This window comes from Cydia fagiglandana, chromosome 12 (genome assembly GCF_963556715.1).
Source record: "Cydia fagiglandana chromosome 12, ilCydFagi1.1, whole genome shotgun sequence".
In the NCBI taxonomy this organism is placed as follows: domain Eukaryota; kingdom Metazoa; phylum Arthropoda; class Insecta; order Lepidoptera; family Tortricidae; genus Cydia; species Cydia fagiglandana.
Window position 1 is genome coordinate 14,903,400 of NC_085943.1, and position 18,165 is coordinate 14,921,564.

An 18,165-nucleotide genomic window follows, 5' to 3' on the forward strand; every position below is an offset into this window, starting at 1 on the left:
CGCCAATCTCATCCAGAAGTGTAGTAAGTTTTTACAATAGTGTAGCAAAAGAAATCTTTTTTTTTTTTGAATTTGCAAATACAAAGTGTGGATATATATTTATAGGCCCATAAAATGATACACTGAATTTCTGAAACCACAATATAGCTATCAATATTATTAGTTAGGTATCGCTGTTATTTTTATTTAACAATGTATAAAAAAAATTACACGTGTTTTTCCTTCTGAAAAACAACTTCAAAACTCTTAAGAACTTCCGCTTAACAAATGTCTTTCTGCTTACAAAATAATGTATAATACCCACTTAATGTCGCTCCGTCTCAGCTTTACGAAAGCATTTGAAGCGTATCAGGAGACATTCTTAAAGTACCCGAGTAAGGCTCCACTTGTTTTAAAATAAACGGAATAATGATATTTTCGAACGAATATATGAGGGAGAAATTGTCTTTCTTAACTCCCTTTCTACCGTATGGCGTTCTAGAATCTTGGGAGGATCTTAATCCACGACTTTACCACGCGGTGCACATTTATTGGCTAAAATTCTACGGGTTATGGTACAATACGCATCCGAGAACCAGTTTACTCTTCTGGGCGCACATAGTTTACACAATAGTAGTGCTGTGGCTCGTGTGTTTTCTACCCGGCATAGGCGAGGTCGTCTATTTACTGAGACGACGAGATAACATTGGAGATATCGCTGAGGGGTAACTTTTTCCTCATTTACGTAAATTTTCGCACAAAGACTTGCTTAAAAGGATATATATTTTACCATTTTCTCTGTACTACGAAAAAATAATGTTTGATATGCATACTGATTGAACAAAATTGGCGATATGTTTACTTCGATGATACACTCAATATTATTTGCTACAATATTTGTTTATTGATATCGAATGTTTACAGATTGTATTTGTTCTTAAGTGAAATGTATACGTATATAAAACTGTCAGTGTTTTGGTTGAAAAGGAGGGAAATAATGTCGCTCCTTGAGTTCCTTCACCGAGATGAGTTCAAAGTCAAGGAGCCGGAGCATAGAGAAATCATACGGAAGAGTATTAAGAGGGCCCGCTTCGTGATGACATATTATTCAAGCATGTGTGTGGGCGCAGTGAGCGGTAACGTCGCATTTTGTTATATTAACCCCGCGAAACTGGAGCAAATATTACAATACACTCACGAGTGTAAACGGCTGCAGTTTGTATAGAAGTTGCTTACAATACAAACTGTACTCGTTTCATTATTCGTTTAGTTATACACTTTTAGTACAGTTAAAAAAATCTATGCATTTTTCTCCCGGCCTTTTGAATTCTTTGTGTCAATAAAATCCTGTTGTTGCGAGGATCAAATATCTCTAGTATCTCTACGGAACCAACTAAGTATGTGGGTATATCAATGCAATACAAAACTGAAATACTTCGAAGTCGGATATTCCTTCAGAGATGCAAATGGGTCACACCAATCGCTGGCAACAACTAGCTTCACGGGGTAAGGTATGGTATAACAAATCCAGATGTTATTCCAATCAGAATTCTAACTACTAGTACTTATATTGAATTAGCATTACATTGATAAACATTGAAGTATCGCTTTTTGTAAGGCTCCAGGTATTAAATGATTTAGCATAAACGCGCAAAGCGCTTTTTGTGGCAGTCGTTCTTTATTAGTATCCTCTAGCGGCCCACCATACAAGGAAAATTAACAATCGAAGTTGAATCAATGTTATTAGAAAATAGAGTTAAATTTGTTTAGTTTTAAAATCGAACGAAGCAATACAAAAGCAACTCAGTTCCATTTAATTAAGATTTAAATTTCAATGGAGGTAATTTCTACTAGTATTAGGACATTGAACCCTAAGAGGATCATTTACCTTTTCTAAATCTATGATCTACAATCAAGATTGATAAGATTTGAACATCTCAATTCCGGGACCAAATCCGTAGCTATTCCACCCTTCCACGAAAGTAAACAATCAACCTTTTCGCAGTGGGAATACTGATGCCCCTCGCCGAACAGTTCGAAGTGCTGCCCACGAACGTGGAATATCCATATTTCGATGTGTATAAATCACCAGCCTACGGAATCATTTACATACACCACGTAAGTCTTTGGGAAACAATGAGATATAAAATGGAATCCATTTGTGGCTTATAAAGATTGGCGTATTGAAGGAAATGTAGGAAATGTAGGAAATATTTCGCGCTCTTTGGCGAAATAGAATAATAAGATCCTCCCGTCTTAGCCTTAATCCTGTTTGTATTTATATATTTCACTGCTTTGATACTAAGTTATCCTAAGAACACACACCACACCATACTACCACATTTTATTAATGCTATATTTAAAATCAATTGAATAGTCTGTTTTTTTTATTTATTTATATCTTGAATTGAATTCGAAGTTACTTATCAACAGAAAAGGTTACTTACCTATTAAAAAGTATTAAGATTTGTAATCTTAGACGAAGACGTGAAAACTCGGAGTAATTAACAATGGAGCCGCCATTAACAGGCGTTCCCCTCTGTCGAAAATAGGCGGCCAATGGTCAACCACATGTCAACCATATGTATGGACTGACGTTTATCTGACATGACGTACCTATACATTTGATGTGCCCCTCCCCCGCAAAAAACGGCAGACTATTTTGTACCGAAAATTTTAGACATGGCGTCTCCGTTGGTTATATCCTCTAAGCGTGAAAAAGGCCCTTATAAAGGCTAATGCTCTAAGGGCAAATTAAAAATAAAAACGTCTACCTAAAGATTGTGTATACTTACCATCAATTTTGGCATTCATTTATTAAATGAGTAAGAATCAGACCTACTCCACATTTACATACCTAAGAAAATAATAAATACCTAAGGACCCATAAATAATTTCTGTGTAAGTAAATTGTTTCCTATTGCAGCCAAAATATTTTCCTTTGAACGTCGGTTGTTAAAAAAGTTAAAAGACTTTTGTCTTCCCTCGTTTGTAAATGGTGCCTTATATCAATAAATATTTAATCCTTTTTACATTTTCATCCTCAAATATTTTCAGATATATTATAAGCCAGCAACGTGCATTATCGACGGCGTAATGGATACCATATTGGCGGCTTTCATCGCCTCAGCCAGTAAGATAAAACTATTCTCTATATTATTATCTACTTATATGTGAAAGAAAGAATCCCCGAGCGCGTCAGTACGCGACTCTCGAGGGGCAGACGTGAAGAATATAATAACATTAATAACGATATATAAAGTTCGAATAGGAACTATATCGAAACATCTGTAAAAATAAGTACCTAGATTATAAATGAAGAAGCACATTAAGCAGTATTTTAGCTAAATTAGATTAAAGAAACGTTTAAAAGTTACCTTTAACGCAAGTATTTTTACTTAATAAATCTGAATGTTTATATTGTCATCATTATGTCATTATCTCATCATTACTTAAGTGGTATAGTCAGCAGCAGAAGTTGCTAAGCGGGCCAGGTGTTCAAAATGATCTTGATGCGACGTTATTGTTAAGAGAATAAGAGCGTGTCAAGGCAATTTTCAACACCTCGCGCGCTTAGCAACTTCTGCTGCTGACTGTACTGAGGTACAAGGAATCAACGTCAATATTGATACTTGTAAAAACATTAGGTATCATTTCAATCGGTTACGTTATCATTATGTTAGCAAAAAAAATTATTCGGAGATCAAAAACATTTATGGCTCGTAACTTTAATTAATGAATCATCAAAATATGTCATTTGTAATTCAACCGTATATATTATTACACGTTGACTAATTTCTGTTATACTTGCCTCAGGAGATATTCTTTAGCCTTTTTGCTGAAGAAAAGTTGATTAAAAAGCTTGATTAAGAGCCTGTAAAAGGATTTGCTAGTCTCTTTTTGCCGACCAAATGATTAAATCGCAGATTTCATTTACTAACCGATTTTAATAACAGCAAAGACCAGTCATTTTTCATTTCAAAAATGTTTACCTACATCTATAAATTTTGTTTGGTTTTAATATTATATCACCGAATCTGAAAAGCGTAATCGTTTTTATGGCGAAAATTTAAATATTGGTTTTTTATCGTTTTTTTTTTATCATTTATTTACATACAATATATATACAGTGGTACTACTTAACGAAATTAATAACTAGCTTAAATCTACTTAAAATAGGCCCCTGAGGCATTCTACCAAGGATTTAGGAATATACCAAGAATATTGGTATATTGCAAAAATAATTACAATAAATAAGTGGTAAAAAACAACATAGCTCAATCTAACTGTTATTTATATCCGATTTCATGTTTTGTTATATAGGTAGAGTAAGTTATCTTAGCGGTGAAACAGCACGGATTCGGACCTACCATAATCAGTAGATCATTTTGCAATGAGTAGGCTTACAGACAAGGAATTTCATTTAAATGTCATTTCGTACCGTATCGTAGTAGCAATACGTGTGAAATCCGCTAGGTATTTTTCACATTATTGTCAAGTAACAAGCTACCATCGCCCACACTGTTAACTGACAGTTCGTAAACCTTTATACAAAAGGCATAAGGTCCACTAATTGACAGTTAAGCGTGTTGCTGTTAGTATACGAGATGACACATAAATCATATTATCACTTGACCGTACCGGACGGCCAGGCTGGTAATAAATTGTGTCCGTTATATAAAATTTATTATAGTTACCTTGTTAAACTGACCATCTAATTTTTTTTTCCAGTTGGTCAAATAGACGTCCTAGCGTTCGACTTAAGAAACTTCAACTTAATTGTGGAGCGACGACGCAAGACGCTGCCTTTCGCAGGAGTGAACAACAAAAGTATAAATCACATGCCTTTGGTGAACGACCAAGAGTCAACTCAGCATTGTCAACGCGCCGTATTTAAGGACATCATTAAGCACCATAACAGCATTATAAAGTTGGTTTCAGTCTTATAAGCTCTATTTTATTATCCTGGCAATGTCCTCGCTCAACTTGTCAGCTTAACAATCCGGAGAGGAAATGCTGCCAGCATCTTTGGTATTAAGCCGCAACGGCCATTTTTAGATTAATTTGAAAAACATTTTATTTAGTAGTAGTAGTAATCACTTTATTGTACACAACACAGGTTTACATAATATTTACAGAAATAAAGGTACAAAGGCGAACTTATCCCTGTAAGCCTTTATTTATAGGTATACAAACTATATTATCTTACATTGTCTATTATAAGTACATGCTGCTTAAATATTTTACTAATATTCCTAATTTGATACACATAAGTGCACCTAGGATTTTATATATATAGACACTCTTTATGAAAAACGAGCCTTGCCAGCACTCAAAAACTGCCGAATCTCAAAGTGAAGGTAATCGTATTGCACGGTGAGTGACGTGCCGATATTGTGCTTTTGAGGTTTTGTTGTCAGTTGCAAAGGTTTGCTCGTTCAATACTATTAGCAAAGAGAATAGATAGTATAGAGGGCTACTGCCAAAGTAAATTTTGTAGTCACGGTACATTTACTGCCATCTATCGAGTATCGACACACGATTAAAACTTAAAATAAAATTGAAAATGTATCAATTAATCAAAATATGTTTACGGATAAATGATTTTTAATTTTTATTGTTCCATACTGACCCATGTTCTTTCACTGATATGTGTTAAAATTGTTAAATATCAAACGGTGTCGTCAACGCCATCTAGCCGAGAATATGCCAAAGGTATATGGCGCCATCTATTCGAGAATGACTTTTTCTTGATTTCCGAGGCACGTTTTTTTCTTAGACTTTATTTATCTTATACGGAGTTATATACAATCTCTGCTATTAGTAACTGATTCTAACTTTGAGATACGTCAATTAAATAGATCCAGAAACGATATGGATTAGATATGTCAGTGTTAAATGTGACGTTTCTTCAAACAAAAACGTCACTTTTTAAACTGACACATCTAATCCATATCGTTTCTAGATCTATTAATTGACGTAGGTATCTTAAAGTTCGAACCGGGCCGACAGTATCTCGCGCGCAGTCTGTTTCACTAGTGAAATACCGTCGCGGAGCTCTTGTTCTAAATCTACGATGCCTATAAAAATAGACCTTCCATTTCATTGTATTTTGAATCTTTATTTTCTCAAGTTAGAAATGTCAGAATAGCATTAGTCTCAGCAAACTTTGATCTGTGGGCGGCGGCGAGGGAATAATCCCAACGCAAGTTTTCTCGTCGGTACCTACCTTTTTTGATTGTATGACATTGTTTTATTTTTAAATTGAGTAACAATGGTACTTCGTTTAAAAGTTTCAAAAGAAAAAAGGGTGTTTAATATGTAGGTGTTATATCAACATTCAACGCACGCACAATTGGGTCACAAAGAAACAACCAAGTCTGTTAAATTATTTTTTAGAAAAGAAAGAAAGAAAATACATTTATTTACGTCAAACCAACAACTTAAATTACAAGTTTAATATCGAGACATAGACGTTAAATAGGACCCCCACTCAGCGTAATGCTACGACGGTAAGCTTAGAACGCTATATAATAAGTATGTTATGTATGTCAAAACCAAAACTCTATTTAAGGATGACTCACGCCGACTCATAGACTAGGAATCCTCTAGACCGAGTTTAGAGCAATTATTTCTTGCAACCGATGATGCCCAAAATGCGGGGGTGCGCGGGACGAGGTGAGCGAAGTTCCGTGGCGTGATTGGTCCGTTCAAAGACACGGACGTCACACAAAGACATTTTCGACTCGAACATGTATTTCGTATGCGTGGCAGAAGGGGTAGCGCGACTATGCTCAGTCTAGAGGATGTCTTGTCTGTACGCCGACTAGACCGGGCCGGGCCATTGTCACATAGCGCCAGCTAGTGGTTTAGGTGGAACTTCGTTGTTTTGTTATTTCTGTTAGTGTTAATTTCTTTTTAGAAATATTGAACAGGATTTAATTTAATTATAGTTTAGGTACAAATATAAATATTTGTATTTCACCTTTTTTCTTGATATTGGGTCGTTAGTTAATTAAACCTACATGTTTAAAGGGTAGCACAATATGACTGGCAACGTGCAGTTCGTGTTGAAAAGAGCACTAAATTTGAAATGGAAGGAAAATAGAATCAGAAGAAAGGACGGCATTGATGAGTGTCAGAACATAATATTGTTTGTTACAAAAATTAGAATATATTAATATAAAACTCAGCGTGGAAATCCATTGTCGCTGTATATAGTTCCAGAGATATATATTGATATATATTATTGGATACTGGGGTTTAATAGATCGAGGCAAATGTTGCTGAGGAGAGAGGTGTGTGCCCATGAGCGTGGCAAGCTGATGTAAGAGACGGGTCTTCTCAAGATCGGGACGCCTTTCATGGCCATTGTCACAAGTTCCGACCCAAATGCTATTCTTGACCGCTGCAGACTTTTCTATCGTCAGTCTCGTTCGTCTGGCGGAATGCAGAGGAGTTAACTTTGAGGAATTAACATCGTCTGTGGCCTTAGGTATGTGTTGGCCCTTAGATAGCCCTTAGTACGCTCATAGTTTACTTGAAGTCCAATTTTATTATTGTCATAGATCGGTAACCTTTTGCTCTTGTCTCATTTATAATGAATAACTTTAATATCATAACTAAGGTTTACTGTGATCTAATGGACAGTGTTACTTGCCAAATTTAATGCTCAGGTGTAACTTTCGTATTATAATTATCTGAATAAAATTTAATTAAACAACTAGTTTGTTGGTGGTTTATCCTAAGTGTAAGAATACAGATATTATTGAACCAACAGCTCTATCGTTAGCAGTCTGAGCTGAAAGTTGTAATTTTAGGGTATGTAGGAGAAGAAATAAATCGACTATCAAGTGGATTCTTGTGTTTTCTTTATTTTATACATCCCTAAGTATTGTGTAACCAGCCGGGTACATTTTCGTAGGTTTACAGGTTACATAATTGGCGCCCACAAGGAATCTGTATTTTACAATTCAGTTTATTTGGATGAACCATCAATTTTGAGTATTAAACTGGCAAACAAGACATTTTTCAAGGTACTTTCTATAGTTGTAGACAGGGCCAACACAGTAGCATTTGAGTATATTTATAAATAGAACCAATTGTAGTCAATGAATGTTTTTATTACTTTGTGTAATTATTGAAGTGATTCTAATAATATTCTAATAAAAAACGGTTTATCTGAAAAGATAGGAAATATAAACTATTAAAGAGAGCTTCCGGCGCTTCCTTTTCTATGGAAAGCACCACGTGATCTCCGATCAGTCATCTTAGAAAATGACATGTCGGTCGGACGCCTCGGCCCAGGCGCCGCCCGGTCTAGCGTAAGCCATCCTTTATTCAAACGTACCTATAATCTATGAATGGATTACGATTTCACTCGCATGCTATACTTTATCGGTCTACCACATTTTACCGTCACCCGCGGGACTACTCACTCTCACCTGGAGGCCAATTCGAACGTACATTTTGATATATAAATGATGTCATTTAGTTATCAATCACGCTTAACTCGTACTTGTTCGTACATGTTTGGCCAAAGCAAATTTAAGCTGTCGACGTGCATGCATACACCTTAATTAGCCTTTTGAAGTTTGCTTTGAAAGTTAGAGACATACTCGAGTGCGCATCGGAAGTTATTCAAGATTCTCGGAAAACGGTTTATCGCGAATCTTTATATTGCTCGAATGTTATTTTATCCTAAAATTGTTAAATTTATGTAATTGACAGAATATTAGAATACTAACAAATCTAAAGTAATATCTGCCACTTGAAGCGTAAGAATTGGTGAAAGCTTCCAACTTAATATATCTTAAGGAGCCCACCGATTAACAACAGTCCGCCGGACGGTGTCGCCTGAACAACTGTTCGGAACTGTCAAAATTTTGTTCTTACTGACAGCCCGACACCGTCCGGCGGCCGGTTAATCAGTGTGCCCCTTTATACCGAGGTGAAACCCCTAATTTGCCTACATCATTATTGACGCGAACGAGACGCACAGGTGAATGATAACATAATGACTAAGTACCAAATTGCAAGTTCGAATTGACATACTGGTCGTTTATTTTTGATTTCAGATACGTATCGCTGATCGAGAGCGCGTTCAGTCTGGCCTCGGCCCTGCAATTAATGCTGAGTGTGATGGTGCTCTGTTTGGTTGGGATACAATTCCTTTCGGTAAACATGCCTGTTTGTTTTTATCAGGGTTTTGTGAGGTGGGCTTTGAACACATTGTGTGAGCACATATTTGTGTTAAGATTTTTTTTTAATAGTGACGGTGGTACCAATTAATAATGACTTGTAATTTGACTTTGTAACTGAAAAATTATTAATTTAAGTACATTTATTTTGTTGAAATCATGTCAGAAAAGACACATTTCAACTTTAAGTAATACTCGTTGAAATGAAATGCAATGAAAGTGGGGTATATTGTAACTATTATGATACTTTTACATACATTTCATTTAAAGTTATATTCATGCTTACTACACTGAGAGAAAAGTACAACAAAAACACACTTAGAATTACAAAAATAAACTTAATCCGGGGACAAGGAGAGTTAAATAATAGGAACAAATTGACTTTTGCAATTTCTATTATCTGTTTGTTGAAATTATATTTGGGATTACTGAGCTGTTTGTAGAAATAAATAAACTTTACAGAAATAGTGAGACGTCCATAATTATTACTAAAACTTCATTTTTTTCCCCCAGTACAGAACTGTTTTTTTAATTCCTGGTGATAATTTTTCTCTCAGTGTACAGTCTGGTGTCGACGCGATATCGGTCTAATTTATAAACTACAAGTTTCCTTGTTTTTTGCTGGAAAATAAAGGAGTTAAAAATATTTATGTATGTTTCTACAGATTGAAGAGCCTAGCAGTCACCCCATACAAATCGCCTGGATGGCAATTTATCTTACCTGCATGCTCATCGAAGTTTTCATTATATGCTGGTTCGGAGATGAGCTCATATGGAAGGTAAAACACTGCAGTATCTATGGTTATCTAGCTAGTCAATCAGCTGGTCGGAGATTGCCCGGAAGTTGGATGAAAATTGAGCGAAGTAGCTTTTGCGTCTTTACAAGTATGAAAAAACGACAAAGCTACTTGTCTATAGTAAATTGTAACAAATTATGTATCTAGTGTAAAACCTTTCCAGTCTGTGCTCCTGCGGGGTATCAAGGTCGCATTTTTATCAATTTTCAAGCAATTCGTCACTTTCGCACTTACATATTTGTCAGAACGTGACAGACATGGTGACAAATGATAAATTGATTTTTTAATTGCATAAATTGTTCACTGATATATCAAGATAAATACCTAGTAGTAGAGTTTGCTAAGCTAGTGCTTAGAGTGCCCGGCATATAAGTTAGCTTGGGCCTTGCCCCGCTGCTGGTGGTACCCTAGGTTAGGTTTTTTTATAATGTGTTTACATGTATTTTTATTATTTTTATGTGTTTTATATTTTATTTTTATATTCATGTTAAATATAAATAACATAACTTATGAAAAAAAAAAAGTTGTTTAAGAGTTATGGTAAAAGTGGTAAAATGAATTATTAATAATTTTAAAACTCGCTTACATTTGCTCAAATCCCTTAGCCGCTCGAGGCATCGGCAGTGGCATCGCCTGTGAGCTCAGCTAAGTGGCTGGCCGTAGTGGCCGTACACTAAGACCACGCTTTGTTCAGCCGATAAACTAATCCATAACAAACATTTTATTAACAGAGCTGGGAGCTTCACCAAGCAGCATTCGACTCCCCCTGGCCCTCGACTGACTCCAAAACCGCCATGTTCATCGTCATCTTCATGGAGCGCTGCAAGCGGCCCCTGCGCGTCACCGCCGGCAAAATCTTCACCCTCTCATTGGACACTTACACTAATGTAAAGCGTTTTATTCTCCCACTTTAGATAATGGCCTGTAAAAACTTTGTGCAAACTTTTTGAGTAACAGCCTCTTTGTTTCGTTGTTAGCAAATCTTCGAGTTCTCGTCGTATTCTTTTGTTTTGTTGAAATGTTGCACCTATTTAACAGTCAGTGGCCCAAAAATATGCTGACAAAAACTTTTACTGCGGCATATTTTTGATAATTTCAACAAAAGTTTACCTTTTTGTATCGATGCTAAATGAAAATATGACTTAAAATATTACCTATAACATAATACGTTTTGTTTTAGTTCAATGATTGGAGTTATAATATTTATTGACAGTTTGTAAAAGACGTAAAGTAAAAAATATTAAAAATTCTTTGTCAGCGTATTTTTGGCCATCCTGTATTTATTTATACCAATAACTCAGTGATGTCACAAACATTCGTTACAGCAAATACGTCAAAAAATTTAGCTTTGAAATCGATGTCAGGTCGTAAGCCATATTATGCTATGTGATTGAAACAAACCAATGCGTCCCAGCTGTAACTAATAAGTTGATTGAGTTTGTCTAGTTCTACTAAAATGAACTTGACATAAACATGTGATCGACGTAATTAATCACTCAAAATTAGTAATATACGTTAATAAAATCAAAATGACTCACACTGCCGTATTCGAACTTCAAGATATTCACAAGAGACGACACGTACTAGATCCATTCTAGACACGTTATAGTTTAGATATCAACTAGTTCTCTGTCATTTCATGTCACTTTTACGTTAGATAGAGTAAGATATCTATTAGATGTGAATTGGATCTCTAAGTCATATCCTGTGGAAATCGTTCAAGAGTATTTCCAGAATCGCACAAATGTCAAATTTGACAGGTTAGATCTTAAACATATCGTTATCGTATCTTGGTGATGTGTAAAAGATATCTAATATATGTCTATTTTAAAATCCGAATTGGGCCCACAGCTTAGGTACTTATACGTAGGTAAAAAATTTAAGTTGAAAGAAATCGTCAACTAGCCATTGTAGGTAAGCAATCGTCTGAATATTGTTTGAATAGGTATGCAATTTTAAGAAGGCTTAATCCGGGTCAAAATAATCCTGACCGGCCTTTGTCATTTTCCTTTAGGATAACACATCTTTTTTTGCATGTCTAATAGCTAGTGGGACAGACCGAGTACTCGGAACTCGGTCTGTCCCCTGGTTTCCCGGGGATCGGGGATTATCAAAAATAAATAAAAACTACTAAGATTAAAAAAAAAGCATTGTCATCGTCCATTGGAAAGATATTCAACCACAACCCATAATCATAATAAGGATTTTGTAAGATAATTTTGCCCCACTTTCAAATTTTAAATCAGCATAAACTCATATAAAACAGGGGATTGACTGGAATATATTATGATTTCACGCAATACTTCTTAGTACAGTCATTATAGATTTTGACCCGTGAATAATTAGTTCTTGGTTTTTTATTTCGTAGGTCCCTCGGGAGGGTCACTGGGAGTGTAAATTCAAAAAGTAGGCTGAATCAGGCTCCTGCGTATATTCGAAAAATGGTTTTTTTCCAAAATCAAATTTTCTAAAATTTTTGTCCTCACGGTTTTACTGTAAAATGAAAAATGACCGAGTTATTCAAGAAAAACCGTTTTTCGAATATACAAAGGACCCTGATTCAGTCTACTTTTTGAATTTACGCTCCCAGTGATTCCCCCGAGGGACGTACGAAAAAAAATCGAAGAACTGATTATTCACGGGAAGGGACGATTTTTTGGATATAATGACTGGACTAACTTGTAGAAAATCAAATTTCCTACATTTTTTGTCCTTACGGTTTTACTGTAAAAATCAAAAATGGCTGAGTTATTGAAGAAAAAACCGTTTTTTTTGGAATAAAGCCATTTTTCGAATATACGCAGGAGCCTGATTCAGCCTACTTTTTTAATTTACACTCCTAGTGACCCTCCCGAGGGACCTACGAAAAAAAAAATCCAAGAACTAATTATTCACGGGTAGGGTCGGTTTTTTGGATATAATGACTGTACTATCTCTAACTTCACAGTAATAATCGTTTTAAAACAATACAATAGGACCTCGTTCAACCGAACACTCTTACATTATCATTTATCCGAAAGCCGACTTAATTTATCCGAACGCTTAACTACCCATCCAAATTATTTCTGGGTGTTTATATGTCAAGGTTAATGTACGTGTTGTTTTTGTTTGGTCTCGTCCCAAGAATCCCATATTTCGATTATCCGAATTCTTAATTACCTCATACGAATTCGTCTCGATCCAAAATCAAATTCATTCCTATAATAATATATATTATTATAGTAAATGGAGGATACCATGTCCCAACATGTTTTTACAATTTACCTTTATTTTTTACAGCTTATCAATTGGTCCTACAAAGCGTTTGCAGTCATGAGGAATGTCAAGAAATAAAGCATGTTGAAGTAACTCAAGAGAAAATAATTTCAAATAAAATGGTAGAGAGCATTTTAGGAAAAGTGCCTTAGCGCTCGTCATGCCATGTACACACTAGTCGAGAGCCTCTCTCCGTGACTCTCGGCACCACCGCTGCGAGTCCGATCCATTCGGAGAAGCGCGAAACGAGACGAGGAAGAGCGAGACGAGTATGTACTCACTCGTTCTCGGACCTTCTCGGGGTGTCTCGACGAGTGTGTACTGCCCGCATTAAATGTCAAATATGATTATTACACAGCAATTATTTTAACAACACGACAATTATTATTTGATATTGAAATTAGGCTTGTCGTAAAATGACTAAGCACTTAATATAATTTCGAACGCTGTCGCTTTAAATTTGCATTGACATTTTATAGAATTTAGCAGCTAATATTGAATTCGACTTGTTGTGAAATGAGTCAAAGCTAATTTTAGTGATTTAGAATAGTCGTTAGGAATAGAGCAATATTAGAGGCGGCCATTATGGCAGCTAATGGGGATAATTGGCAGCGGCGGCAAAATTAATGTGTATCAAACATGCAACACGGGTCTGATGCTCAGATGCTTGCAGTATAGGTGTAGCGCAGATTTTGGCGTCAAAAATCGTTTTATTGACTTGTGAAATGATGTAGTTATTTAGCAGAATAAAAAAATTACTTGAACCCACAACCTTAGCCTCACCGGAGCAAACCAATGATCTTAACTTCCTAAAGGCCTCATTCGAACTTTAAGATACGTCAAATATTAGGTCTAAACACAATATGGATAGGATACGTCATATGTCAGTGTCAAAAACCTAATATTTGACGTATCTTAAAGTTCGAATCAGGCCGCTTAGGGTATAGTCCAACAATAAACAGTAAAAAATATATGAGGGCGTCACTTCCTACGTAACTGTCACATTTTTGACGTAAAATGCTTGCATGGCAACAATTTAGTTTAAAAAATATTTAGTTTCATTTTATTAATTTCTACTATTCTATGTCGCACTATACATTGATATGTTCACCTCTTGTTCGCCGATAAGGTTCGCTTCCTCGGGAGGCGCTTATAGCGATATTACCGCAAACAGTATTGAAGTTCGGAAGCCACGGCTAATAGAATTTTATTTCCCAGGTGTCAGGTTGTGGATTCAAGTCCATTTTAAACTTATTAGGCCTTCCCACATTAACAAAGTCCGGTCGGATTCATAAACTTGTATTTTACGAATAGGTATAATAATAATATAGCCCTTTATTTCATGCAATTTAAAATAACGTTACAATATTTACAATTAATTATATACAGGTAACATATATGCTACTTATCCACTTATTTATAAACATTTATAAGTAATAATTTTACTCTTACAGCTGTCTATTAGGAAATATGTATATTAATTGCTTTTTTTTTTAATAAAAGTGAATTTTACCATTTTAATTATGATTAAAATAATGAATTAATTATTATATATAAATTATTTAATTGCATGGCGCTATGCGCGCAAAGGCCTCCCCCAAACGTTCCCATTTTTTCCTGTCTTGAGCCGATCTCCACCAGTGTCTGTCATAACTTTTTAGATCGTCTCTCCATCTAAGTTTAGGTCTATGGTTCTTCCTTTTTCTATATCTAGGCACCCACTCTGTCAATATTTTTGCCCATCTATCACTTGGCATTCTACATACGTGACCTGCCCATGCCCATTTAGTTTTTTTGGCTGCGTGGATGACGTCTTCTATGCCTGTTTTTTCCCTTATAGCTGTGTTTCTTATTCTGTCCTGCCTGGTTATTTTTAGCATCGACCTCTCCATCGCCCTCTGGCATACTCTAAGCTTATCCGTTTGTTCTTTTGTCAGGCTCCACGTTTGAGATCCATATGTCAATGTAGGAAGAATAGCCGTATTAAAGGTTGCTCGCTTTATTTTTATGGATAGGTCGCTCTTCATAATAAATTTTAATGCCCAGTACTTTTTCCAGGCTTTGCTTATCCTATTCTGTATCTCTTTGTCTTGCTTGTTATCGAATGAAATCAGTTGTCCAAGATAAGTAAAGTTTTTGACGTACTGCATTTCCGTTGGTCCAAGTTTAATAGGCGTCTCTTGTCCATTAGTCATAATTTTGCATTTGTTTTTGTTCATCTCTAGTCCTGCTTCTTTGCACACATCATTAAATTCTGTTAGCATCATTTCTAGTGATTCCGTGTCTTCAGCAAAAATAATAACGTCATCGGCAAATCTTAAGTTGTTTAGGAATTTTCCGTTTATTTTTAGGCCTTTTGTGTCCCAAGATAGGTTTCTAAATATCGCTTCAAGACTAGCATTAAATAGTATTGGTGAGATTGGATCGCCTTGTTTTACACCTTTTTGTAGTGCGAAAGATTCTCCTTGTATGTCAGTTTTGATTAAGGCCTTGCTGGTTTTGTATATGTATTTTAATATATTTATATATTTTTGGTCTACGTTTTGATCTTCCAGGGTCTTAAAGAGAAAAGTGTGTTCAAGCGAATCAAAGGCCTTAGAAAAGTCAATAAATGCTATGTATATTTTGTGATTGTATTCTATACTTTTTTCCATAATTTGGTTTAAGCTGTGAAGGTGATCGATTGTGCTAAATGACGATCTAAATCCCGCTTGTTCCACCGGCTGTTGTTCTTCTAGATTTCTTTCTATTCTTCGTCTTATTATTGTCATAAATAGTTTGTACATACAGGATGATATACTAATGGGCCTGTAGTTGTCCAAATTATCTTTCTTTCCCTTTTTATGCAGTATGGTAATTTTAGAGATGTTCCATTGTTCTGGTGTAATTTCTTCTTCTAATATTTTATTGAAAACTAAAGTGATAGCTTTGTGTAGTTCGTAACTTGAATATTTCAATATTTCGTTGTTTATTCCATCTGGGCCCATTGCTTTTTCAGATTTTAATTTCGCGATAGCTGAGGAAATTTCATCTACAAGGAACGATTTCGGTGTTTCGCAGTCTTTTCTGTTATATATGGCAGGATCAAAGTTTTCTGTAGAATAAAGGTGTTTAAAAAACTCGGTTGCTGTAGTAACTATGTCCTTTCTGCTCTCTATTTTGCCCGTCGTATTTGTTAAGTTCGGTATCATTTCTTTCCCAATAGACATAATTCTCTCCGCCTTTTTTATTCCACGAATAGGTATAGTTACTGTTAAGACACGCTGTATTTGTAATGCTTAGGTATTTGATATTATTAATTTAAGTCTACTTAATTAAATTAAATGTCTGTCATAACAAGTACAATAATTAAATTTTCTTTGTGCGTTTTAATTTCATTATTATATTTAGGTACTTACCTGAAATTACGCATTTAAGCTTCTAAGAAATATTTTGATTCTTTCAACAAGCTTTGTGTAAATTTTCACTTGGATCTTTTTACCTAAAACGATCACAATAGGGTGATTCTTAAATTGTGTTCTTAATTATTTTTTTTCATAAACGTTTTTATTTTTCACATAGGTATTATTACATATATCAAATTTAAAGTACATACAAAAAGCAATTTTTCGATTCATATGATCAAGCTTAATACCCTCATGAAAGGTAAATAAAATGAGTACATAAACACGGTTGTGACAAAAGTGTCCCTCAGCCGTGACATTTCGGCATTTTGGTGGCCATCTCGGCTATTTTGATTTATATAGTTATTTTAACATAGCCTAAGTCACTCCTATGACTACGACAAACCTAATGACAGCTCAGACGTTGTAATCCGTCAAACTATAAAGGCTGTAGAGCGTGACAAAGAATTCGATACACATCATACACACAGACAAGCGAAAAACATTTTTTTTGCTTTGGCAGTCGGGCAATAATAGCAAATGATCTGTAGCTAATAGAAATGCATTTCTGAAAAGTGCATGTGCCTCTAAATTAATCAAACGAATTAATAATGACACGACCACGTATCTATATGTCACGAACGTGGACTCAAAAGTCCGTGGCGGTGACAGATTTTTGAGGCTACGGTCGTGATAATTTGGAACATGTTGGATATTACATAAACATTTGCTTTGATTTTGCAAATGTTAAATAATTAGCTTAATCTTCAATATATGAGGTATATCTTATGTTACAAACAATAACGTGAAACTCCAACGTACTTTTAAAACTCTAACACGGCGGTGACGCGTTAAGGTTGACCGTTTTTTCAAATGAACACAAATAAATAATTTTCGACAAAACTTCTTCAGCCATTTGTAAAACTGACAACAACACAGTGTTGCTGTTCTAAAAAAACTTTAATAAGGCTGCCAGTAGTTAAGATAATTTTCTACCGAGTACCGCATGTTTATATGCGCACGCGCGGTGGTGACGCGAAAAATAATCACAAAATGTATGTTGTTTAAAATTATATAAAATCGTTATAAATCCATACATTTTTTAAACAGTGTTGTAGAACAAGGATTAGTATTTTATATTTGATATAAATTATTGCAAAATCTCTTCATATTTTTTCAAAAAAAAATGAAATATCACAAAATCTGGGGAAGTCACACTACACGGTCCGTGACATTTCGCACTTGTAATTTTATTTTTATATGTTTCTAATACTCTTAAGACAATACATTTAGGTTGACCTAAAACTAGAGGTAAATTGCTAAGTATATTGATATAGAGTTTACTTATTTTCACAAAAATACATGCTATTCTTACGTGTTACACAAAAAATGCATAAGAATAAGAATTACCCAATAACGATGAACGTTATATTATTATAACTATCTAGAATATCAAAAGACCTATAGGTACTGGTAAACAAATAAAACTTTCCAAAACACCATTATAACTATATAGGTACCTCCGTTCCTTTGATATCTCGGTAAACAAAA

The 18,165-nt window shown here is 35.1% G+C and overlaps 1 protein-coding gene across 1 annotated transcript; it reads left to right on the plus strand.

The window, feature by feature from the left end:
- The first annotated feature begins 220 nt into the window (after positions 1 to 220).
- LOC134669607 (odorant receptor 46a-like) lies at positions 221 to 16,589 on the plus strand. The gene is made up of 9 exons (XM_063527256.1): positions 221 to 704; positions 904 to 1,115; positions 1,985 to 2,097; positions 3,037 to 3,112; positions 4,711 to 4,909; positions 9,057 to 9,156; positions 9,845 to 9,958; positions 10,708 to 10,863; positions 13,256 to 16,589. The coding sequence occupies exons 1-9, from the start codon at positions 409 to 411 to the stop codon at positions 13,307 to 13,309; spliced, it is 1,320 nt and encodes a 439-aa protein (XP_063383326.1). The 5' UTR covers positions 221 to 408; the 3' UTR covers positions 13,310 to 16,589.
- The last annotated feature ends 1,576 nt before the right edge of the window (positions 16,590 to 18,165 follow it).